The 24,586-nt window shown below is 40.4% G+C and overlaps 1 protein-coding gene across 1 annotated transcript in view; it reads right to left on the bottom strand.

The window, feature by feature from the left end:
• Positions 1–6,570: 6,570 nt before the first annotated feature.
• The window catches only part of FAM91A1 (family with sequence similarity 91 member A1), a 33,627-nt gene continuing 15,611 nt past the window's right edge, over positions 6,571–24,586 (bottom strand). Inside the window, exons 8-24 of the mRNA XM_038759989.1 lie at positions 24,284–24,346; positions 22,961–23,067; positions 21,971–22,009; positions 21,684–21,796; positions 20,782–20,897; positions 19,267–19,379; positions 18,978–19,064; positions 18,595–18,727; positions 17,382–17,530; positions 16,070–16,204; positions 15,821–15,934; positions 14,988–15,060; positions 13,903–14,052; positions 12,234–12,341; positions 11,730–11,853; positions 11,071–11,140; positions 6,571–9,433 (exon numbers count right to left, since the gene is read on the bottom strand). Of these exons, the coding sequence (XP_038615917.1) occupies positions 9,248–9,433; positions 11,071–11,140; positions 11,730–11,853; positions 12,234–12,341; positions 13,903–14,052; positions 14,988–15,060; positions 15,821–15,934; positions 16,070–16,204; positions 17,382–17,530; positions 18,595–18,727; positions 18,978–19,064; positions 19,267–19,379; positions 20,782–20,897; positions 21,684–21,796; positions 21,971–22,009; positions 22,961–23,067; positions 24,284–24,346 (1,880 nt within the window). The 3' untranslated portion in view covers positions 6,571–9,247. The remainder of the gene's footprint in view (positions 9,434–11,070; positions 11,141–11,729; positions 11,854–12,233; positions 12,342–13,902; positions 14,053–14,987; positions 15,061–15,820; positions 15,935–16,069; positions 16,205–17,381; positions 17,531–18,594; positions 18,728–18,977; positions 19,065–19,266; positions 19,380–20,781; positions 20,898–21,683; positions 21,797–21,970; positions 22,010–22,960; positions 23,068–24,283; positions 24,347–24,586) is intronic.

Raw genomic sequence — 24,586 nt, 5'->3', positions numbered from 1 at the left:
ATTTATTTATTTATCTTGCTTGCACATATCTATTCTATTTATTTTATTTTGTTAGTATGTTTGATTTTGTTCTCTGTCTCCCCCTTCTAGACTGTGAGCCCACTGTTGGGTAGGGACTGTCTCTATATGTTGCCAACTTGTACTTCCCAAGCGCTTAGTACAGTGCTCTGCACACAGTAAGCGCTCAATAAATACGATTGATTGATTGATTGCCTGCTGTGTGACTTTGGCAAGTCACTTCACTTCCCTGGGTCTCAGTTTCCTCATCTGCAGAAAAGGACTTAACACCTGTTCTTTCTCCCTCCTTGGATGTGAGCCCCATATTAGACTTTTAGACTGTGAATCCACTGTTGGGTAGGGACTGTCTCTATATGTTGCCAATTTGTACTTCCCAAGCACTTAGTACAGTGCTCTGTACATAGTAAACGCTCAATAAATACGATTGATGATGACAATTGATGATATGAAACAAGAACTATATCCAGCCTGATTATTCTGTATCTACCCCAGTGCTTAGCACATAGTACGTGCTCAAATACCACAGTAATTAATATTATTACCACCATTATTATTTTCAATTTGACCAAAGCAGATTGAATTCTATCCCCGGCTTTCAAAGTATCAGTACTGAAGTATCAGAATTCTCCCATCTGCACATAACGAGCACATTCTCATTTCTTTCACCCAGGGCCTTAATAAAGATATTAAATAGGATCAATCCCAGGACTAATTCCTGGAAAATGCTCCTCACTGTATTTCCTCTCACCTCCCTTCTATCTTACCAAACCCTTCCCCTCCTCCACATTCTCATCAGCTCACACTATACATCTGTGCATCCACTTAGATTGATGAAGTCCAGTTTCTTAGTTTAGCAATCAAACTACCCCCACCAGCTGATCCTAAATACTGTGCACTAATTTCAAGTAGCTTGGTGAAGACCATCCTCTTCCTTGCTTAACAATGAGGTTATCAAACAATAAGGTGTTAGATTTTGGGCTCTTCAATACATCATAACACTGACCTAACTTTCACAAAGTCACCTGGATTATATTGGCAATCAGGGTTTAACGCTGGAGGAACCCCAGAAACATTCGTGCTTCCTCTAGACATTCTGAAAGCTTTGCTGGACATTTTGACACAGAAATATCATTTGAAGACCCAGAGAGAAGTTAAATCCAAATTCATATACACTAGATTTCAATAGCCACACGTAAAATGAAATAGACATAGCAGCTTTATTGTGCCCAAGCACAATTTCTTGGCTTTGACTCACGTTTATTTGCAGACTGCTGACTGCCGGCTGGAGCAAGAGTGGGAGAGAAAAACCCACCTCTTCTGAATTTAAAAGCTCTGTTGAATTTCCTGATTGGTTGAACTCCTCCTGGTCCTAATTGGATGGTCTCAACTCTTCTCAGGCGGTTCTCCTCTCCAAGAGGATTTGGGGAAATGTAGTCCATGGAAATCTAAGAGCATTAAAAAAAATCATTTCTGGCTCATACAAAAGTCTATCTGGCCCTCTAGTCTGCATTTTTATTTTTATGTCACCTGAAGTGTTTCATTTCTTCTTTCCTTTTATATCTGTCATGACCCCTTTCCCTCTTTTATTTTTAGATGGTGAGCTCCCCCACCCCTCATAATGACAGAAAGTGTGTCTAATTCCCACAAGTGCATTATTTCCCGATGCTTAGTACAGTGATCTGCACGCTGTCGATGTTTATGACTATTTTCCACATTAGCCATGGGATGCTTGTGAATTAGATGCCGTCCTGGATATTTCTCCTGAAGACTAGAAATGTAGCAGGGGACAAGGACTTTCATTGATCTGTTGTACTTATGTCTACCTCAGTGTTGAGCAGCTCATAGTACGTGCTGAATAAATCCCTCTTACTTAGACTGTGAGCCCCATGGAGGACAGAGGCTGAATCCAAACTGATTACCTTGATTTTCTCCAGTTCTTAGTACATTTCTTGGCACATAGTAAGTGCTTACCAACTGCCACAATTATATCATTATTATTAATAATTAATGATAATTATCGCATTTGTTTAGCGCTTACTATGTGCCAGGCACTGTTCTAAGCACTGGGGTGGATACAAACAAATCAGATTATTACCATAACTAACATTCTTCACTTTTATCTAAATATCGTGGTTCCTCTCTACTATCGCTCTATAAACTGCTTGTCCATGAATTGAAGACTATATTTTCAGCCTATACATCGACCTGCGGAAACAAATTCTGTATATACATATATATATATAAATATATATATATATTCCTGCTGTATCAATGAATGACTTGATTAATGGTACTTATTGAACAATTATGATATGCAGAGCACTACACTAAATGTTCGGAGGAATACAGTATGATAGAGTTGGTAGAACTTATCCTTACCTACAACTGTGAGCCCGCTATTGGGTAAGGACCATCTCTATATGTTACCAACTTGTACTTCCCAAGCGCTTAGTACAGTGCTCTGCACACAGTAAGCGCTCAATAAATACGATTGGATGAATGAATGAATGAAAAGTAGCTAGAAGAGATTCCTTTGATCTGCTGAGAAGCAGCATGGCCTAATGGATAGAGCACGGGCCTGGGGGTTAGAAAATCTGGGTTCTAATTCCGCACCACCACCACTTGTCTGCTGTGTGACCTTAGGCATGTCCCTTCACTTCTCTGTGCCTCAGTTACCTCATCTGTAAAAAGGGGATTAAGACTGTGATCCCCACATGGATAATGGACTGTGTCCAACCAAATTAGCTTGTATCTTCCCCAGAGCTTAGCATAGTGCCTGGCATATAGTAAGTGCTTAATAAATACCGTAAAAAGTCCATTTTCTTGAAGGGTAGGGACCTTGGATAGAGCACAGGATGGCTCCAGGAAGTCAGACCACTATGGCCTTAGTTGGGGTGGGTTACGTGGAAAGCCCTGGTGATACCACACACCCCCCTTGGCAGACATGTCAGGCTGTCCTGAGGTCAGATGGCCCCAAAGACACCAATTCCACAGTGCCTGGAACATAGTAAGTGCTTAATAAATACAATCTTTTAAAAAAACAAACCCCAGTTCAAGTGAAGTTTCCAGAAAGGGGAGGGTTACAGGGAGAAGCTTTCTACTTCTCAATAAATCGTATTTACCAAGTGCTTACGGTGCACAGGGCACTGTAATAAGTACGTGGGAGAGTACGACAATATAACAGACATAATAATAATCATAATGATAATTCCCAAGCGCTTAGTACAGTGCTCTGCACACAGTAAGCGCTCAATAAATACGATTGAAAGAATGGATGATAATAATAGTGGTATTTGTTAAGCGCACAGGGCACTGTACTAAGTACTTGGGAGAGTACCACAATATAACAAACGTAATAATAATGATAATTCCCAAGCGCTTAGTACAGTGCTCTGCACACAGTAAGCACTCAATAAATATGATTGAATGGATGATAATAATAGTGGTATTTGTTAAGCGCTTACTATGTGCAAAGCACTGTTCCAAGTGCTGGGGAGGTTACAAAGTGATCAGGTTGTCCCACAGGGGGCTCACAGTTTTAATCCCCATTTTACAGATGAGGGAACTGAGGCCCAGAGAAGTGAAGGGACTTGCCCAAAGTCACAGAGCTGACAATCGGTGGAGCCAGGATTAGAACCCATGACCTCTGACTCCAAAGCCCGGGCTCTTTCCACCGAGCCACGCCGCTTCTCGTGTTCCCTACTCACAGTGAGCTTTCTCCCCCGTCTCCTTTAAAGTATCTCCAGAACCACCTCTGACAATGACCCAAATCAGAAGCTTTTCCAATCTAAATCGATCTGCCCGAATGGAACTTTTTGCCCTTTTCCGGACGGCAGGTACTTCTCCCCACCTCCAGGAACTCCCAATAAAAAAAGCCACTTGCTAAAATGTCATAAGATGGCTTTATCCGCTTAGAAAAACTATCTAAAAGTCTCCGCCTATTCAGAGTCAGTGTGGCAACAGGAAAAAGTCTCAAGCTGGCGGGATATCACTGCTCGGTCAAGGTCACTCACGCTTCTATTTGTGGCCAAGATGGCTCCAGGAGAAGGGCTTGAAGACTGGGCTGTAGAGTGCTTTTAAGGTCTCCAGTACACATTAGAATCATTCAATCGTATTTATTGAGCGCTTACTGTGTACAGAGCACTGTACTAAGCACTTGGGAAGTACAAATCAGCAACATAGAGAGACAGTCCCTACCCAACAACGGGCTCACAGTCTAGAAGCGGGGAGACAAAGAACTGAACGTTCAGAAAGACACACTCATTCAATCGTATTTTTCACTTTCAATCGTATTTATTGAGCGCTTACTGTGTGCAGAGCATTGTACTAAGCTCTTGGGAATCAATCGTATTTATTGAGCGCTTACTGTGTGCAGAGCACTGTACTAAGCACGTGGGAGGTCCAAGTGGGCAACATATAGAGACGGTCCCTACCCAACAGCGGGCTCACAGTCTCGAAGGGGGAGACAGACAACAAAACATATTAACAAAATAAAATAGAATGAATAAGTACAAATAAAATAGAGTAATAAATAATACTAATAAATACTAATAAATAATAATACATTTATAAATAAATAAGAGTAATATGTTTGTATATGTACAAACATATATACATATATATAGGTGCTGTGGGGAGGGGAAGGAGGTGGAGAGGAAGGAGAAGTATTTGTTAAGCACTTACTGTGTGCAGAGCATTCATTGCATTTACCGCACTAGACTGCAAACTCCTTGAGGGCTAGGGTTACGTCTACTAATTCCACTGTACTCTTCCACATAGTTTAGTCTTGAATACTGCGGGACTTATAAAATATCTTAGCTTCTGAATCTGCCCCAGTCCTAACCTTCATTCTCAGGGGCTCAGCTCTTCTGCCTCTGACCTGCTTTTTGACCCCAAGAACCTCTCTAAACCTTACTTTGGGTCAGGAGGAAAAGGTTTTCCCGAGCACCTGCAATGAGATGCAAAAAATACTTCCCAAGTGTTTGGTCCAGTGCATTGCATCCAAAAGGCATTCAGTAAATATTGCTACTACAAATATCCAGCCATTGCTAAGACGAATATATGAATATATGAATTATATATATGAATTATGTTTACATAACTGAGCACTAAGTTATCATATCACACAATTGGCTGAGGTCTCCTAGTATTCTATGTTTAACTTTGGGATTAGGAAATTTCCTCCGGATAGCATTTTTTATCATTCCTGTTCAACGCTTACTCTGTGTCAGTCCCTGAATTAAGAGCTGGGGTAGATAATAATAATACTGGCATTTATTAAGTGCTTACTATGAGCAAAGCACTGTTCTAAGCACTGGGGAGGTTACAAGGTGATCAGGTCGTCCCACGGGGGGCTCGCAGTCTTAATCCCCATTTTCCAGATGAGGTAACTGAGGCACAGAGAAGTGAAGTGACTTGCCCAAAGTCACACAGCTGACAATTGGCAGAGTCAGGATTTGAACCCATGACCTCTGACTCCAAAGCCCAGGCTCTTTCCTCTGAGCCACGCTGCTTCTATAGATACAAGTTAACCAGGTGAGACGCAGTCCCCGTCCCACACAGGTCTCAGTCTTAATCCCCATTTTACAGATGAGGGAATTGAGGCAGAGAGAATTGAAGCGACTGGCTCAAGGTCACATAGCAGTTAAGTGACGGAGCTAGAACCCATGTCCTTCTGACTCCTGGGCTCGTAATCTATCCACCCTCCCTAATGCTGCAAATTGTGCTTTTTTATGGTATTTGTTAGGTACTTACTGTGTGTCTAATACACTGGGGTAAGTATGAGTGAATTAGGTCTGCTCCCTTCTTCAAAACTTCTTGTAGTAATAGTATCTATCAAGTGTTTGTTGTGAGCAGAGCACTATACTAAGCACTGGTGAAAAAACAACTCAGGTGGGAATTAGATTTGGACCCTGCCCCTCAAATTCATTCAATCGTATTTATTGAGCGCTTACTGTGTGCAGAGCACTGTAGTAAGCGCTTGGGAAGTACAAGTTGGCAACATATAGAGACGGTCCCTACCCAACAGTGGGCTCACAGTCTAGAAATGTGGGGCTATGATCCCTTTGGAGTCATTTAAAGACAGAAACTGGCACAACTCCATGTACAGCCAGGTACTCTTTCCCGGAGCTTAGTACAGTGCTTGGCACTGAGTAGGCGCTTAATAAAAACTACTACCACCTCCTGAAGAACCCACTTCCAATCGGGGATAGAAATGCTATTGCTGAAAACACAGGACTACTGTTGCTTCTCCACGCTAACTTCAAAGTAATCCTCTGAACCGGGATTTTAAATGATGTAAAGCTTCTTCACACCAACGGGTCACCTGCATCAAAATCCATCCGGCCAAGACCGCTACTATAAAAAATGTTGAACATATAAAGCATCAAATAGTGCCACAGGCCAAGCGACTCTATATCCACAACTTCTCTGATGATTTGAAACCACAAAACAGAGATGGAATCCCATTTCTATCTCCATGGTTAACCAGGCTATTATTGAGCCTAGCCGAATTGACAATTAAGTTCAGCAAACATTTAACAGTGAAACCAATTTTGCACAACGTCTTGATCGGGACTCAGTTTATTTGTAAACATTTATGTTACATGTGCCAATAATCAAAGTGATCACAAGATTTTATACATTTCATTGCTTACTATTAACAATATCATACCAGAAGACAATCAGCTGTTCTGTTAGAGTTTCGGTACTTTAAAACCTTTAAATACAAACCATGTTTGAAACACTAAACAGGGAAAAAAAAAAAAAGAACAATGGCAAAGAGAAGAGAAACCATTAGGTAACAGGAACCAATATGAAAACTTCTTAAACTGGCCCTATATGTCACCAATAATTTCAGCTAAAAATTACAGAGATCGTTGGCTGTACTAGTCCCCATGAAAAACAAAGAACAAGTGATCTGAAAAATATATAAACAAAGAAATTAAGGAAAGTGTATGATCGAGTGTATCACGTATCAAAATTTGAATTTCACAATCGAGACTCTTATTATGGGGGAGATTACACTCAATTTTTCACAACAGGTACTTTTATTCAATTCCTTTCCTCTGATGGCAAAGGAGTCTTGCCCCGCTTAAACTGGACTTGAGACAATGAGAAGAGACAGAACAAGGCCAAGTAGATTAGGAAGAGTTAGGTTGGCCCCTCTTTGGTAAGTCCCCTGTCAATCAGGTCACAAAGCCTTTATTTTTGCATCGTTTCGACGTTTCGCTGTTCAGAAGAGAGGTACTTCTACATTACATATTTGTTACACTTGTAAGAAGAGACACAATAGTCCTGGAATAAAAGCTAAATTCCTAAAGCATGATTTGAGGACAGAAGTGTTCTGAATTCTGCTTACCACCCTTATCTGGCAGACCTCCTACCTTCTGCCATTTCTATTTGAAGTAAACATGACTATACCCAGCCACATTTTATCCTAATATTTCAAAATCAGGACAGATGAGGTTCAATTCCATCCTTTCCACTCCTTATTAATGCACATATCAAAGCGGTAGGTCCACATCTGTACTATGTACAGATAAATTCAACCACTGTAGTTAAACTTGAACCGGTGAGAAAAATATCAAAATGCAGCGCTGATCACAGGAAGTCCTTGTGACTTTTAGTTGGGAAACTGTAAAGGCTTTACACATTGAGAACAATAGGAATGTACACCAACGGTTATGAGAAAAATAAACATGGGATTCACAGTTCTAATTTAATTCTTTTTACTACCAGGATGCATTACTATTTCCTTTTAGACAGACATTATAACAAACACTTGGTTCCCACTTTGTGCAGAACGCAGCAGAAAACGGAACATTACCACATTTACCATAAACGCTTCCCAGCATTACCTGGGCCTAAGGTTCCTGGTCCAAAGTGTTCCAGTCTGGGGAAATCACGGCCGGGAAAGCACGGTTATGTTTACAGTTTTCGGAAATGCACAGATTCCCAGAATATACTCATAAATAACAGTTCTATAAAGAACAAAAGAGGGTCAGCAGAAATCCTTAGGGTATTCCATCCCATATTTTTCTAAATTCCTTTATAGAGTCCACATACGCTGTTTCACCAGCGTCTTAGTTTGGTTCAGTTAGGCTGGTTAATGTCTGTTCTATAGAATGAGTCAAACTAAGCTAAAATACTGCATAAACTCTCCCGAAGGATGGTAACTTGATAAATCTAGAAGCGATCAGTTCAATCGTCCCAATTAACCTCATTAAACATTTCTGTAGTACTAAAAGAACTGAAGCCTCAAGAAAAACTTTGAAATCTTTTGGAAATAATTTCACTCCTCAATGGCCCCTTTCCCTAGTTGCCTCTGCATGGAAATAGGGTCCTGATGAGGTAAGATTTTGCTGTTCCGCATGCTTAATTCGAATCTGAAATCCCAATCCTTGGTTTGAGAATTCATTTCCACACCACTCACTTGGGAGGCTAAACAAAGGATACTATGTTCAGGGGGAAAGCATGGGGAAGCAATAGCCCCCAAACTTAAGTCTGGGTGCGGGAAATCTGCTTTTTACAGAAATGTCTTAATGGAAATTAAAAACAAAAAACGTAGCTTACAGATTGTTTACATTCAGAATGTGTTTCAGAGTTTCTCATGAGAGATCGGTAAATCAATGCTCACAGGCAAAGTCCTTGTAAATCAAGGTTAAATAATATATAACTATTCTGATATATATACCATCAGTATTGCCCACCTAATATACATCATTTACATACATCTGCAGCAAGTCTTAAAGCCCACTGCACCTCCACTCAACCTTGGATTTTAATTTCCCTACCTAAGTCCCACAGAGTCTATTCACAAGGAGTCACATCTCTCTTCATTTTCCTGAAAAGTACAGTAAATACAATACAAAATTAAACCAATTTTATGTTCGAATAACTACCATAGAAAACTACTATTGTAATCACTTGTAGTGAGAGCTTATAAATTCCACAATCATCATAAAGCCTAGAAAGGGTGTCTGAAGATTTATAAAAGAAATGCAGATTGTCTCAAGGTAAAAATACAGTGCTGACTTCTAAAAAGCTCTCTGTTGCAGCAGGCTATCCAGTAATGAGTAAGACTCCAGACAGTATGTTTCCTCAGACCTGAAACACCACTTTAGTGGGCATTATGCTGCAGCAGAAGTACACTTCTTAGTGGTTGGCACTACAAATGAACTGTAATAAAGGAAAGAAAGGCAGTAAGTGTGAGCAACAGAGAACCAAATTACTGCAAGTGGGCACTTGCAATCAGCACGGCGGAAGGCGACCGTCCGTTCCACTCGGATAAAATGCCATGTTTGAAGATGAGGTTCTTTGCAGGAAGTGGAGCGCCCATCTCGGTACAAGTAGACTGGGAGAGCAAACTGGAGAAATTGGCCTCCGGGTGCAAATCGAATGAGGAAGAGCTTTCCTGCAAACGGGAAGCCGAGAAAGGTGTTACTGATGGTTAAGGTCACCCTCAGCCTTTCAAATACTTTGCCAAAAAGTCCCTGTGGTGGGGGTGAATGCAGGACGCTCGCCATTTGTTACCAAGCATGCCCTTGCCAATTCCAGACTTGTACTTCCCAAGCACTTAGAACAGTGCTCTGCACACAGTAAGCGCTCAATACGATTGAATGATGATTAAGAACACAAACCCTGAGAACCAAGACGAACCCATACTTCCCCAAACACCCACAACTCATAAATCGGCAATAGCACGATTGACGGTTGCTCAGTTGGAACTTCCGAGGCCTTGGGGTAGGATACTTCCCCAGGGAAGTCTTTGCTGGTCAACTTGTCTTCCCCCTCCAGATTAGAAATGACTCATTTTCCCCCTTTGTCTCCTTCTCCCTCTAATCATCAATCGTATTTATTGAGCGCTTACTATGTGCAGAGCCCTCTTATAAAAGTCAGTGCTACTTCAAAGTTGCTATAAAACTGAGTTCTAAATTCCAAACAATGCACTAGCCTACTTAAACAATAACCACTAATGAAACGCCGCTAAAATCCCCGACAACATAAGCCAGGACATAGAAACTGTAGTATACATTGTAGAAGCCATTGGGAAACTTTCTGGTCCTCGGCCCTCGTCAGGTGCTAAGTGTATCCGAGTGAAGAAAGGGTGCTGAGAAGACTCTTAAGGCTAATCCCACTGGGGTGAGGACTCCCGACAGCCGTCTGAGCTGGGTTTCCGGCCTCGTTCATCCCAGGTTGCAGACAGGACTTGGGAGTCCGCTCAACTGGGGCCCCAAAATCCAAAACGGGGTGGACCTGTCCCATTAGCCTTTGTAAATTGGGTTCCTCTCAGGCCCTACTTGGCAAAAATCTCTGCCCCTTTTCATCCCTCAACTTGGAATGGAGAGCACCTAGGCTTAAAAGGTAACACTGGAACGATGACAGATAATGGGAGGGGAGAAAGCTGAAGGGAGAGACCAAGAGCCTTCCGGTACGTGAAATAGGCCTCCTTCTATCTAAATAGAAAATAAGCTCCAAGTGTGCACGAGACTGTATTTAGTTATCGCTTCTATGGAGGACCCCACTGATCAATCAATCAATCAATCAATCGCATTTATTGAGCGCTTACTGTGAGCAGAGCACTGTACTACGCGCTTGGGAAGAACAAGTTGGCAACATCTAGAGACGGTCCCTCCCCAACAGTGGGCTCACAGTCTAAAAGGGGGAGACAGAGAACAAAACCAAACATACTAACAAAATAAAATAAATAGAATAGATATGTACAAGTAAAATAAATAAATAAATAAATAAATAAATACTGATGGTCCGAATCGATAAGGGAGAGAGAGTGTGGCTAGAAAAACCCCTGTATGACCGATACCCCTGAAAGACTTTCCGGGTTGGAGAATTCAGGGAATAGGGTTCTCCTACTTTCCTTTCCGCTATGGTGAGACGAGGAAGGGGCTTAAACTACAACACAAAGCAGAGACTGCACTAGACAGAAATTTGATTGTTTCCCATTTAACTTTTGTCCATCAGGTGAAGAATCAACACAATATTTTGAAAAGAGTCAATACGTTTCTTTCTTTTTTTTTTTTTTTTTTGTTTTACCTGGAATGAATGAACAAAATTCAGGACCTGTAGAGACAGTTTTCTACTGGAATGTAAGAGTTTCTGAAGGCTGAAAAAGAAACCAAGTGTTAGAAAACAAGACCGATGCTTAAAACGACAGCACAATTAACTTACATCCAGTATCGCCTTAGTATAACATACTATATTGATTTTTATTTGGCTAAAAAACCGAATTCTGCAAACAAACCCTGGTGCAAGAAAACATAACGGAGCTTCTTTTCACACAGGCCTCTTTCCAACTAAATAAACTAATAAGTTCTAAGTGTGTATGGAAATGTGTGTAGCTATCGCTTTCACAGAGGGCACTACTTCTGGGCCCAACCCATGTGTGAGAATGTGACTGACCAACACCCCTAGAAGACTCAATACCCAAGGCCTTCTCTGCTTTCAGGCCAGTCTATTAATATCCTCAGGAGACTCTGGGCTAGGCTGCCAACAAACAGCGGTATCATCTACTCTTGGCTAAACGGATTCGTGCAGTCTTTTGGAAAAACTCAGCACTCTGTGGGTATGCAATAAACACAAAGAATCATTACTGACTGACTCACCTGAAACAGGCAACTTCTGCTCTGACAAGCAAGGCTGAACTCGGGCAGACAAGAAATCAAAGTTGAGAACCACGGTTATCAAGCACTTACCTTTCTTTCCTACAGAGTCCATGCGTAGCAATCTTCTTACAGACTTTCTGATTTAAATCTGAACTAAACAGTGGGATGCCAAAGCACAGCTCCAAAGGAACCCATTCTGATTCTGATGTAAAACCTACGAAATGAGATTTTTTTTTTAAAGACTATAAATATGAGTCACCGATACGGAATCAACAATATAATCAAATGTTCATCTACTCTTCTTACTCCAAGGAGTTACAAGATGCGTATACGGTCGAAACACAAAAGGTGTCACTTGGGAAAAGTATTTGTGATTAAGCTTAATTTTGAGTATTTTAGGGTTCTATCTAATCTAGAATGCCTCGTTTTCCAGGCCAGTAGCCCCTATAATTAACCATTATTGTCCTGAATTCATTAAACTGTATTTTTAAAATTTAAGAAGATAAATCATTATAGTTAATCCCAGATAATTGGCCCTAACAGAGAAAATATAAATGGAGTTTTAACATGAAACAGTTAAAAGACTAATTATACCTTCAAAGTTCTGCTTTGCTGCTGAATCAATAGTTGTCTCCTCAATGACCATTTCAAATGATTCTGTGCTCCCATGTACATCTGATCCCGAAGCCAAATCAGGCTCCCCTAAGGAAAGAAAACGGGTCAGAGAGGCTAATGGAATGCCATTATGACTCCAGAATGGATTTCACCCTAGAGAGCTTTAATTAACAATAATAATAGTAATATTTGTTAAGTGCTTACTAGGTGCCAAGCACTGTATTAAGCACTGGGGTAGCTACAAGATAATCAGGTCCCACTTGGGACTCCTAGTCCAAGTAGGAGGGAAGACAGGTATTGAATCCCCATTCTTCAGAGGAGGGAACTGTGGCCTAAAGATGTTAAGTGACTGCCCCAAGGTCACTCATCAGGTAAGTGGCGGAGTCAGGATTAGAACCCAATTCCTCTGCCTCCTAAAGTCCATGCTCTTTCCACTAGGCCATGCTGCTTCTTAATAATAGTCATTATTGTCATTCACTGCCGAACACTTAAAAGTATCATTATCCACAACAACACTGATGAAGCTCCTACTAGGTGCAGCGCACTGAACTAACTACATGTGGAACATACAGTCGAAATAACCGTTGTGGGTGCTGCCCTCAAGGAGTTTAAAATCTAGCGGAGGAGATAAAGGATACAGATTGCCAAATACACACTACATGAAAGAGTCAGGGAATGAATACAAACAGGAAGATTCACGGAAATAAAAAAACAAATAAGCAGCTAATTTAAGCATTCTCCATTTTAACGTTCTGAAAGAGCTTTTTCATCACTGGGCTCCTGTATTTTAATGCCAGGATTTCTTCGAGCGCTTTCTCCCGTCGTAATAGCACTGTGGTTTGTTGCACGTGTGCTCGGAGCCGCTAATGTGTGTTCTGGGTGGTTGATGGAAACTGCTCTGCACCAACCCAAGCTAGTGGGGTGAGGGAGAATGTATGTCCATGGTAATAAAAAAAAACCCTCCTTATTCTTGTTGGATAGTAATTAACTACCCTGACCTCTGATGTGAACAGAGAGTAAGGGCAGGTTAATAACACAAAGAGATAAGGATGTGATAGGTTAGAAAGCAAAACTAGGCCACTCTGGGGACTGTGTTACTATATCCCCAGGGACAGTCAGATTGCATTTCAGGGAGGAATAGAAAATGTACACTTCTATTACATGGATGGGTTGGGGAAACGGTGCTGTCATTTACGATTTGGTGATTATGGTGAAGAGCTAGGATTTGGTGATTGTGGTTTCTATCCCCAGATTCACCACTTGGACAAAAATGATACCAAAGGTCAGTCAACATCTAAAAGACCATGGCTATTTATCTCCTTTCAGTCTCAGAGGCAGGATCCTAAAATGATAAACTGTTTCACTGTCCTCCAGAGGAATTTTCAAATATTAGATAGCTGAGCATTTGAGCATTCAACAGAATGCTCTGCTTAGAAGTAGTAATATTATTAAACATTTACTGTGTGCAAAGCACTCTACTAAGCGCTGAGAGAGAATTCACAGGTAGGAATTTACACAGGGAACACTCGGTCCCAGTTCTCCCAGGGGCACATAATCTAAGACATCCTTCTTGGTTTTTTAAAGGTAATACTGGGTATCAACTCAAAGCCCACCATGGAAGCACAAAGGAACTGGACTATTAGCTAACCTTTTTCATCAGAAGCATCACTGAGCTTTCTGCTTGCGTGACGACTTGAAGAATTTAACATAGTGACATAGCCACAAAAATGCTGCAAATCCACTCTGTCTCTCAACATTTGTAGTGCTTTATGAACTCCCATATTCAGGCGAGCAAAGTCTAAGAACAAAAATACAAAAAAATGACAGCACATCAAACACCTGTGAATGAGTATATTCAATTCCTTAATGCTGACACTGACTTTCTTTTTAGTTACATATATATAGAAACTCCCCACTGTGCAGATGAGGAAAGGGAGGCACGGAGAGGTGAAGGGATGTGCCCAAGGCCACCCAGCAGGTAAGTGGAGGATCCAGGATTAGAACCCAGGTCCTCTTGACTCCCAGGGCTTTGCTCTTTCCACTAGGCAACACTGCCTTAATACATTAAGTTTTAGACGCCACAGGTAAAATGGGATTCCTCAGTGGCAAAATGACCAATTATTCCTTCAAAGTTCAGGCCCAACTAATATGGAACATAAAAAGAAAACAGTTCTTCCAACCCACCTCAAGACTGTGAGCAAAACAATAAAATTAAAGGATGATGAAATTGTTTAAATCAAATAAACAATCCAAAAGGACATTAATACATTTAGGATGAGAAATAAAAAATAAACTGAATATCACATTTAGAGGGGAATTTAAGGCAGGGAGCATTTACTCTAGAACTGTTTATATGTATATGCATGTAGGATATTTTTGTTTTTTCAGTCAACTTTACAGAAAGCCTAAATTAGCACATCATGCAAAATTGCACATGACAGAGACAAAATGAAAAGAGTCATATTCAATGGCACAGGACTGAAGCCAAATTGAAATTATAACCCTCTTCAGCACCTATATCATAGACCTCAATTCCTTTCTGGGCAAAGATTCTCCAGAATCCATAAACCATCCTATTCAAGCTGAACACTGCAATTTTCTATTTTCCAAATAATAATCCCGGAAGACTTGAAAACCATTATCTTTGGTAGTAGGTTTGCTACAGGATATTCACCTTAGCATGGGATTAAGAAATCTATTGAAGCAATTTCAAAATAGAAGATATTTAATTACCTCCTTGTAGTTCCATCTCATCAAACGGGAATGGTATATGCAGAGTTTCACCCATCCCATACATCCCATGGCCCTGAGAATCAAGAAATAAATATCAAAAGGCATATAATGGTATAGAAAAGAGTTTGCGCTGGACTAAGGCTATGCCACCTGCTAGAAGACAACTACATTAAAGTATCATTAAGGTCTTTAATATAGGTAAATGTACATATATATATATGTATATATATGTATGGATATAGATATATGCATCTCTATATGTACACACACATATCTTGCTGAAAAAAATCAAAGATAAACAATCCAGTACAAATGAACTAACCATTCATACAATGTCATCCTACATCAGATATAAACGATCTAAAAGAAATACTAAAATGAAAACCTTCTATGCCATAAAAGTATTTAAATTGGATTTTCATACGGTCCACTTAGTAAAGATGTGTCTAACTCTAGTGGTTCAGTGGCTTTAGCTACCACCAAATGAAATGAGATGGAAATTTAAGGAGCAATTATTTGGGGATGTCATATAATAAACACACAATCTTTAAAATGTGTACTATATTTCCTGTGGACAGTTACTCAAGACAAAGAACCTTCAGTTTAAGAATTTTTTTGTGGTAAAAATGATTGCAGTGTACTATTTTAAGCCATAACAAAACCAGTTCTTCCCTTGAGGAATTTAGGGTGAGCAGACAGGTTTAATTCTGAGCTGTAGCCCTTCTTGTGTTTTAGTGTTTCATTTTCTATTATTAGAGAATTGAGTACCATACTAAGCACTGGGGTAGGTACCTTAAAGTCTGAAGTAGGTTTATCAATCAAGGTTACTGTACCTGAATTAAAACTGCAGAATGGGTTAGGGCATCATTCAACATTGTGAGCACATTCGAAGTCGGAACAACTCCAGGATCATGACCCCAAGAGGTTATTAGTAAGCGATCAAATCCCTGGGGAGAGACATTAATGGCAGTGAATAAATGGGTTGTCTTCCTAAATGTAAAAGGCAAATTTTAAGAGAATGTTTTACGCGATTAAGCTGAGAGTGATAAGGCAAGAAAGAGCCATTGGCCACAAAAGTGTACCTGAAATATTTCTGGGAGCTTCCTCAGCCTCGTTCCTTTGGACAGTAAGAGAGAGGGTGGGCCTTGACCAGTAACGTGGTAAATGTACAATTTAAACCACACAGAACTGACTTCTGGAATGGCTGGTCCGATATGCTACGATGAACAACGGAGACAACGCTGGTGTCAATGAGAAAGTAAACTTGAAAAGGGGAAGAAACAGCCCATGGCATGAGTCTGACAAGTAGCCGGTTTCCAGCAGGGGTGGGCAGAAGAAGGTGGAATATTTCCCTCCGCGGCTGGTCCACATTTTCATGGAACACGTGGTTCTGAAGTCATTTACCTCAACCACACCACAAACTAAAACAGCTCAAAGATGGCATTACTATTGACCCGACTGATTTTCACAATAGATTAGGAAACTCTCCTGTGAATCTCCTCCTTTGTGACCCTGTTGCTGGAACATTAGCTTGAAATATCTAAAAAATTTACCTGTGTACTTACACAACATGTTTCGGTGTTTATTTTAGCTAAAACCAATCAAATGTACCACCACCTCTGCCATGGTCCCTGGACCACAATTTCTATAGTTTTTTTTTAATTGGGGATTAAAGCTATCATATACCTACAATATAAACTCTTAAAATGGCATTTTCAACCTCTGAGGTTTATGCTGAAAATATACCTGCCGACATTTCCTTGCAAAGTGTGTGAAACGTGGCTTATCACATCTGACCACCTCTTCCAAATGTATAGTTTTTATTTTACATGTAGTTTTTATTTTATATGACTGTGAGGAACATTATCCAGCGTGTAGGGGCCCTGCTAATATTTTCTAATGATTTAACCACCACCCATTTTTCATCTAATTTGACTTGGCTGGATAACCTGTTCACGCTGTTGGGTAGGGACTGTCTCTCCATGTTGCAAACTTGTACTTCCCAAGCGCTTAGTATAGTGCTCTGCACACACTAAGCGCTCAATAAATACGATTGAATGAATGAATGAGATTTAATTTCCAAATTGTTCTACAATAGGCCCTTTTTACAAGCTTCCACCAGACACTTGGCAATGGAACTCCACGATATTACACCCCCAAATTCCAAGTGTCACCCCAAGCTAAGTACAACTCACTTATTTCCTGTATATTTGTAAATTGTGTAGTTGTGGAGCTGTTACGTACAACAATTGCTCATTGAGTGCTTTGTTTCTTTTCAGCTATCTTCAGGAATGAGTTCGTACTGAAAACGGGAATGGATGACCAACCTCCCGCCTCCTTTAATGTCAAAATTTTGAACAATGAAGACCCAGGTGAGAGAGGGAATGACTTTACCTGGGGAGTACAGCTGCTGATGGGCCGGATCTCATTGGTGAGGGGTGCCATGGAAACAAGCAGGGAATAGTTTTTGTTTAGAACTCTGCTGCAGGTAGCAGGATCCAAACCGAGCAGGCTTTCACAACGTAAGAGATCCAGAGGAAAACCTGAATCGTTTTCAAGCACACACAACACAATAGGAAAGTGAAATGACAAGGTAAAACTGCAGGCCGTTCTTCCCGCTAATTTGAAGTGGTTCAAATTCCAAGCCACAGGCAAAGTTCATATGAGGAGGACCAAAGTGGAAGGGATACCATAATGACATTTTAACTACAAGTATCTACAAATTCAGAACATAAAGCAGAAATTTTAATACAATTGAATGTGGTAGGGATCACCCATCCACATTCTTTTCATGCTTAAACACCTGGCAGTCTTTCACCTGAATCCTTCACCTATACTTGCCTCTCAATCAATGGTATTTATTGAGCACTTACTGCGTGCAGAGCACTGTACTGAGTGTTTGGGAGAAAACAACAGAGTTGGAAGCCACGTCCTCTGAGGGAGGTGACAGACCTGACCTACCATCCCCAGAGGCCCCACAGAAGACTTGTCCCACAGCTGAGTATGGCATATTTCTCTTAATATGTACCCCTATTAGGCTTGCAGTTTTAGAAGCAGCTTTGACCTAGTGGAAAGAGGACAGGCTTGGAGGTCAGAGGACTTGGGTTCTAATCCCAGCTCCACATCTTCTCTGCTGTGTGAATTTGAGCAAGTCACTTCACTTCTCAGTTTCCCCACCTGTAAAATGGGAACTCAATAAATACCTGTTCTCCCTCTTATTTAGACTGTGAGCCCCAAGTGGGGCAGGGACTATGCCTGATCTAGCTGTACTGTACCTACTCCACTGCTTAGTTTGATTCTTGCCATTTAAAAGGCACTTAAATACCAAAATTATTATTATTTCTTTGTCATTAGAATAGGAAAGTTCCTGAAATGAACACATTAAAATGTTTTCAATGATCAACAGTAAGGCAACGGAAAAGAGAGACCAATATCAGAAAGACTGAGTTTGTGTTCTAAATGTCAACAGTTCTACGTCAGACAGCACAGCTATAATTTCACACTGCATCTTCGCCACAGTCTGGAAAATGTCAAGCGAGCCATGCCATTTCTTATGCCTCCGAAAAGAAGCCTCACGAGTTACTTTTGAGAAGTGCCATTATCATACCATAACTTGGCTGCTCTAACTGTGCGGTTTGAGCGACAAGGTCTTTATTGTGTCTTAAAAACAATATAGTGTTTCTTAGAGTAAGTGCATGGTCAAAATATCTTTGTGCTTCTCCTTCACCGGTGCTCTGAACCTTAAAAAAACAAACAAAAATTAAGTTCATTTCAGATATGATGTAACAGATGTGATCACAAACACAAATAAAGAGAGTTTATGAATTCGCTTTAGATTAGTAACCAACTGCTGTAAGAGTTTTCATGGGCAATTTCACAAATATGACTAATCTGAGAATATTTCTCAAGAAGTCCTTTGGAGAAGAGCTCTGGAATTGGCCAGGGAATCTAGCTTGTTCTAATGCCCCTTTAACCTTTTCCCCAACTTACCTTTTCCAGTTCCACAAGGAAGCTGTCCAGAGATTCATCAGACAGTTTGCCGACTTCAAACATGGTCACTGCGTGACTTTTCAAATTCTGCAAACAAGTAAAATGCCCATTTAGGAGATCCTCTATTTCATCAAGAAAGTCAGATACAGGGAGCTTGCTCTAATAACAACACTTTTATATATTTCTTTTTAAATGACTGGGGAATGAAACATCTTGGAAAAAACACTTTTTGCTTTTTAAGTTTAAGCTTGAAGATTAGAAGGTGAGAGAAGAACTTGATGCGACATACCGGTGAGAGATTCCCCATCATTAAAAAAGCAGTGAGGGTTGAATCAAAAAGAAAGGCGATGCGCTTTGTGTATCCAGTAGAAAGACTCAAGCTGCTTACACTGGCTGTGTCAGCTAGTAGAAGCAAAGAACAATTGCCCATCTTATAATCAAGGTCACTCTTTCCACGACTTTACAATCACTAATATAAAAACTACAGATACCAAAACACAACTAAAACAAAGTTATTCATTTATATTTTTAGAAAGCATATTTTAAATTAAGCTAATGGGTCAAATGAATATTGTCCTAACAGAATCCCTCAACCCTCCAAAAAATTCCAGAACGGACAATCAGCATACTTTGAGTTTTTCAAGTTACTTCTACAAGCGTCTGCATACGTGGCAGGTTTGCTGATAAAAAACAGTGAAACACTGCCTTTTCTCCGGATAAAAATACCACAATATATGTCCCAGGTTCCAAATTTTCTAATTTCCTTCCAAGTTTTTAGTTTATTTGATGATCTTTAAATATATTTTGTTCATTTCCCAGAAAAATAGATACATTTCTCAGAAAAATGTTTTCCCTGGTGACGTGAGAAATGGCTAACATCTATCATCCTCTGGTTTGATACAAAAACAGATTTCAAAATGAATGTCATTATCTTCACTTACATATTGATTTCCACAATAACCAACCAAAAAACAGATTTCCAGTGTTATATAAAGTCAGGACAGATGGCTATTATACTTTTATATCAAAAACAGACAATACATTGATTTAAATCCATCTCACCCAACTACCACCTCAACACTGTGTTAATTGTGTATTTATGCTTTACACCCTTCTGAGGCACTTCTTTACAAATCCATTTCCATACCCTACTATTTAAGCACTTATCTACAGACCCATTTTTCATTTCTCTTCTACCTGTAAATTATTGTGTGTCTGTTTCCCTGGCCAGCTTTACTATAAGTGGCTTTTTCAAAATGGTTTTTGTTGAGTGCTATGTGCCAGGAACTGTACTAAGTGCTGGGGTAAATACAAGTTAATCACGTTGGACACGGTCCCTGTCCCAGTTAGGGCTCACAGTCTTAATCCCCATTTTACAGATGAGGTGACTGAGGCCCAGGGAAGTGATTTGCCCAAAGTCACGCAGCAGACAAGTGGCAGGGCTGGGATTAGAACCCAGGTCCTTCTAACTTTCAGGCCCCTGCTCTACCCACTAGGCTGAGCTTCTTGAGGACACGTATCGTATCTTCTCATTTTCTCATAAGTACAGTGCTCTGCTCAGAGTAGAAACTCAGTAAATACTATTAACTGATGCATAAATCTGGACATATTGTGAATTCCATCAAGACTGTACGTTCCTTGTGGGCAGGGTTCACGTCTATCAACTCTACCGCATTGTACTCTCCCAAGTGCTTTGTGCAGTTCAATGCACCCATTAAGAAGTCAATAAATACCACTGACAGAGGGGCTCATGCTTTGCACCATCTAAGTGCTTAACAAATACCATAATTATTATTCTGCTCACCTGGATCCTCTTGACTATTCGTGTCCGTGTCAGTAGCCGAAGAAGCATCCTGGACGGGACTCCTAATTTCCCCACCATCCCATGAAAGAAGCATCTTTTGGGGATCTAAAGTGCTCCTATGAACAAATGGATAGATCTGATTTATCTATCTACACCTACATGCACACACAAACATACTTGTATATATACAATTCATTCATTCAATCGTATTAAGTGCTTACTGTGTGCAGAGCACTGTACTAAGCGCTTGGGAGGTATAAGTTGACAACATATAGACGGTCCCTACCCAACAACGGGCTCACAGTCTAGAAGGGGGACACAAACAACAAAACAGACACACACACACCCTAATTCATGGCTTCATCACACCTGAAATCTTCAGCATGGATATGGAGGGGTCAGGAAATAGAGGATGTCCAAAAAAGGAATCAAAAGGAGGTGACCAAAGATTTATTTAAAAGACAGGGGTGGAGAGCGGGACTAAACCACAGCTGTACCACCAGACTACTTGTGCTCATTTTAGGTGCCCTAAAACAGCTGTGTAGAAGCAGCTTGGCCTAGTGGAAAGAGCTCAGAATTTAGGGTCAGGAGACCTGTGTTCTACTCTTGTCTCTGCCATTTGCCCGGTGAATGACCTTGGGCAAGTCACTTCATTTTTATGTGCTTCAATTTCCTCACACGGAAAAAAGGGATAAAATACCTGGTTCCTCCTGTTTTTAAGACTGTGAATCCTGTCTGGGGCAGGGACTGTGTCTGATCCTATTACTTTGTACCTATCGCAGGGTTTGGTACATACTGAGCACTTCAAAAATACCATCAATATTGTGTGTGTCTACAAAACTGCTTTAGAACTGGCACACTACAAAAATCACCTAATTAAGAATAAAAATGTACGTATTTACTTCAATCTGTTCACAGATGGAACATTCCTCCAGGAAGAATGAAGTTGATCCAGATTTATTACTTGTCCTTTCTTATGGGCAAAACCTAATCGACAATACATGGAAACTGCATTCTGAAAAGAGAGCATGTAAAGTTTTAAGTACTGAATATCAGTTTACTTAGAAGAAAAACAATAGGAAGAGCATTAAAGTTCAACAGCTTTATTACGAGTAAAACATAATAGATTAGTAGATTTTTCCATTGCATACAATTTAATAAAGGAAACCTTCCAAGGAAAGACACATACCTTCACCAGTGATAAATCTATCTCCAGTACATTTGCAAGCTGAAAAAAAATTAAGAAATACCATTAGTCAAAATTTAAATCTTATGTCTAAGGCCTTTTTACATGTTATACTGCTTCCTCAAGAAAAATTGAGAGATTTTACTAATGGAAGATCGATGGGATGGCATTCAAATAAAAAGTCACTATTAAGAAGACCGTAGCAAACACTAACTAGGGAATATAACACTGCTGTTTATGCACCATCTTTTCCCAACTTTGCTACTTTTCATTTTGTCACCAGGCAACATTTCTATGGAACAGCAAAGATGACCAATGCTATATCTTAGGGATATTTTGCAACGGAGAAAGAAGTGTCTCGGCTCTTTGGAGCAACACCTGGCCTGGGACAAGCCAAACCTGGCATGTGATGGGTTCCTAATGAATAATCAATAGTATTTACTGAGCTTTCTGAAACCCAACTTGACATCCATTTTTCTTGCAGGTGACTGGGGTGGGGTTTTTTTTTTTTCCTTTGGAGGGGTGGGTGGAGAGGGAAGTGACAGAAATTTCACATGCACACACATGATTATACTACCACAGGACTACACTGACTTCTTAAACACCTGTGAAGAAGAATCTGCTTATACCACAGGTAGGGGGTTCCTCCCAACCCAAAGAAACTCAAGATCAGCTCGCCGGAGGGAGACGAGAGAAGGAGGAAAAGTTCATCCCAGTCCAACCACCCTTGGGGACAGGAAGACATTTGAAGGTTTGTTATAAATCCTTTGATGCTGGAAAGACACAGGCCGAGTCACTGGACAGAATACAGTGCTGTCTTCCTTTCAAAATCCAACACGTATGTCCATGACACAACTATCTGAGGGTGGCCCCTTTGATGGATAGGGCCTAGAACGTTAAGTCCTCAATACCACTACATCACAATCATAATAACGACAATTTAATTGCATTATTTATTTTAGGATTTTGTGCCTTCTTGAGAAACTGGCTCACCTCTGCGACGTTAGTGTGCTCATCTATTGAAACAAATATCTTGTAAAGAAGAGTTTCAAAATAATCACCCTGCACTCTGTTCATTACAAAACCTTCAAGTGGAGGAACTGAAAAAAGAAGAGTTTCATTAGTGGTAACTCTTTAAAAAGCAGCTTTTGACTATCTCACATTTTAAAAATGACCACTAACACAGAATGCAACTTAAAAGCTCACATTGCTAAAAAGCAGTATTTACTATTTGAAAGCTTTCATTTTCCATTCAAAAAAATCTATATTTGGGGTTCACAGTAATGCCAGAGGGCTACTGAATGGTTTCGATCGGATATTTCTGGTTGGACTCAAAAATTCCCAGCTTGGGCCTGGTTCCTGTGCCCTTCAGATTGCTACCCAGAAGACTGATGGACTTCAAAAGTTTGATGCCAGTGGAGGCTGAAATGGATGGCTAAAATGAGGCCAGAGGCAGGTTCAGGGGGGTGACTTCAGAACATCAATACCGTTTCCTAAATGAAATTCATGGGGATGAACTAGAGTGCTCGAAGACACCTGGGGGGGATTCTTAGTCATACTCAACAGGCACTGTTCAGTTCTTCTGACTGAGCACCACTCCCTTAACTGCGAGCTCCTTGTGAAATTCATTTCGCTGTTATATTGTTGTACCCAAGTCCTTAGAATAGTGTCCTGCACACAGTATGTGCTCAACAAATTCCACTGACTGACTGGTTCCCAGAGACCAGTAGTCGCAGCCCATTTCTGAACCTATCCCTCCTTCTATGCTAACTGGCTATCTCCAAATTAAGAGCTCTAACTTTGCCAAAAACCAAGCCCAAAGCTGGATATGGTCAGTGAAATGCTACCACTGAATAGCACGTGAAACTACCAGCTGAACAGTACTCTGAAGATGCAGAAGAAACAAACATCAAAACACAATATGTACAGTGGCTTTATGAGGCTCATAAGCATCTTGAAAGCTTTACAAAATGTATTAGTTCTGCCAGGCATTTCTCATCGCCACCAAAACAGAACAGAATCGACCCCCCTCAAACCTTCCGCTTTTCCCCCTGGAGTCCTAACCTCCAAGGAAGAATTCTTGCAAGGCTCATTAAAGAAAAAACAATCACTATAATCTCAAAAAAGAGTGCCACGGAAATATGAGAAGACCGGCTATTTGCCAATTTGTGCTTCCCAAGCGCTTAGTACAGTGCTCTGCACATAGTAAGCGCTCAATAAATACGATTGATTGATTGATTGGTGATAAGTCAGTATCGCTAGTGATCAACCTGACTGAAGAGAAATATTGTCTCGGACAAACTAGTACAACATTACCTGCTATGCAACTGTCATCAGATATTGGTACGTCAAGGTAGATAAATCCTTTGTTGTATAAACCTAAAGAAACAGAGTTCATCATTATGTTTTGAAACATAATTCACTTTTCAGATGCTTAAATCATTCTGCCCCCAACGGTAGCTCTTAAATGCAAAAAGAAGAGGGCTGGATTCTGTTATATTGTCCTCTCCCGAGCGCTTGGTACAGTGCTCTGTGAACGGTAAGCGCTCAATTCATCTGACACCAAATCTGCTCCCTAAATCTGCTTCCCATTTATTATGATGCAGTTGAATTATCCAG

This window comes from Tachyglossus aculeatus, chromosome 18, assembly GCF_015852505.1.
Source record: "Tachyglossus aculeatus isolate mTacAcu1 chromosome 18, mTacAcu1.pri, whole genome shotgun sequence".
NCBI lineage: Eukaryota > Metazoa > Chordata > Mammalia > Monotremata > Tachyglossidae > Tachyglossus > Tachyglossus aculeatus.
This window is presented reverse-complemented; position numbering and strand designations above follow the sequence as displayed.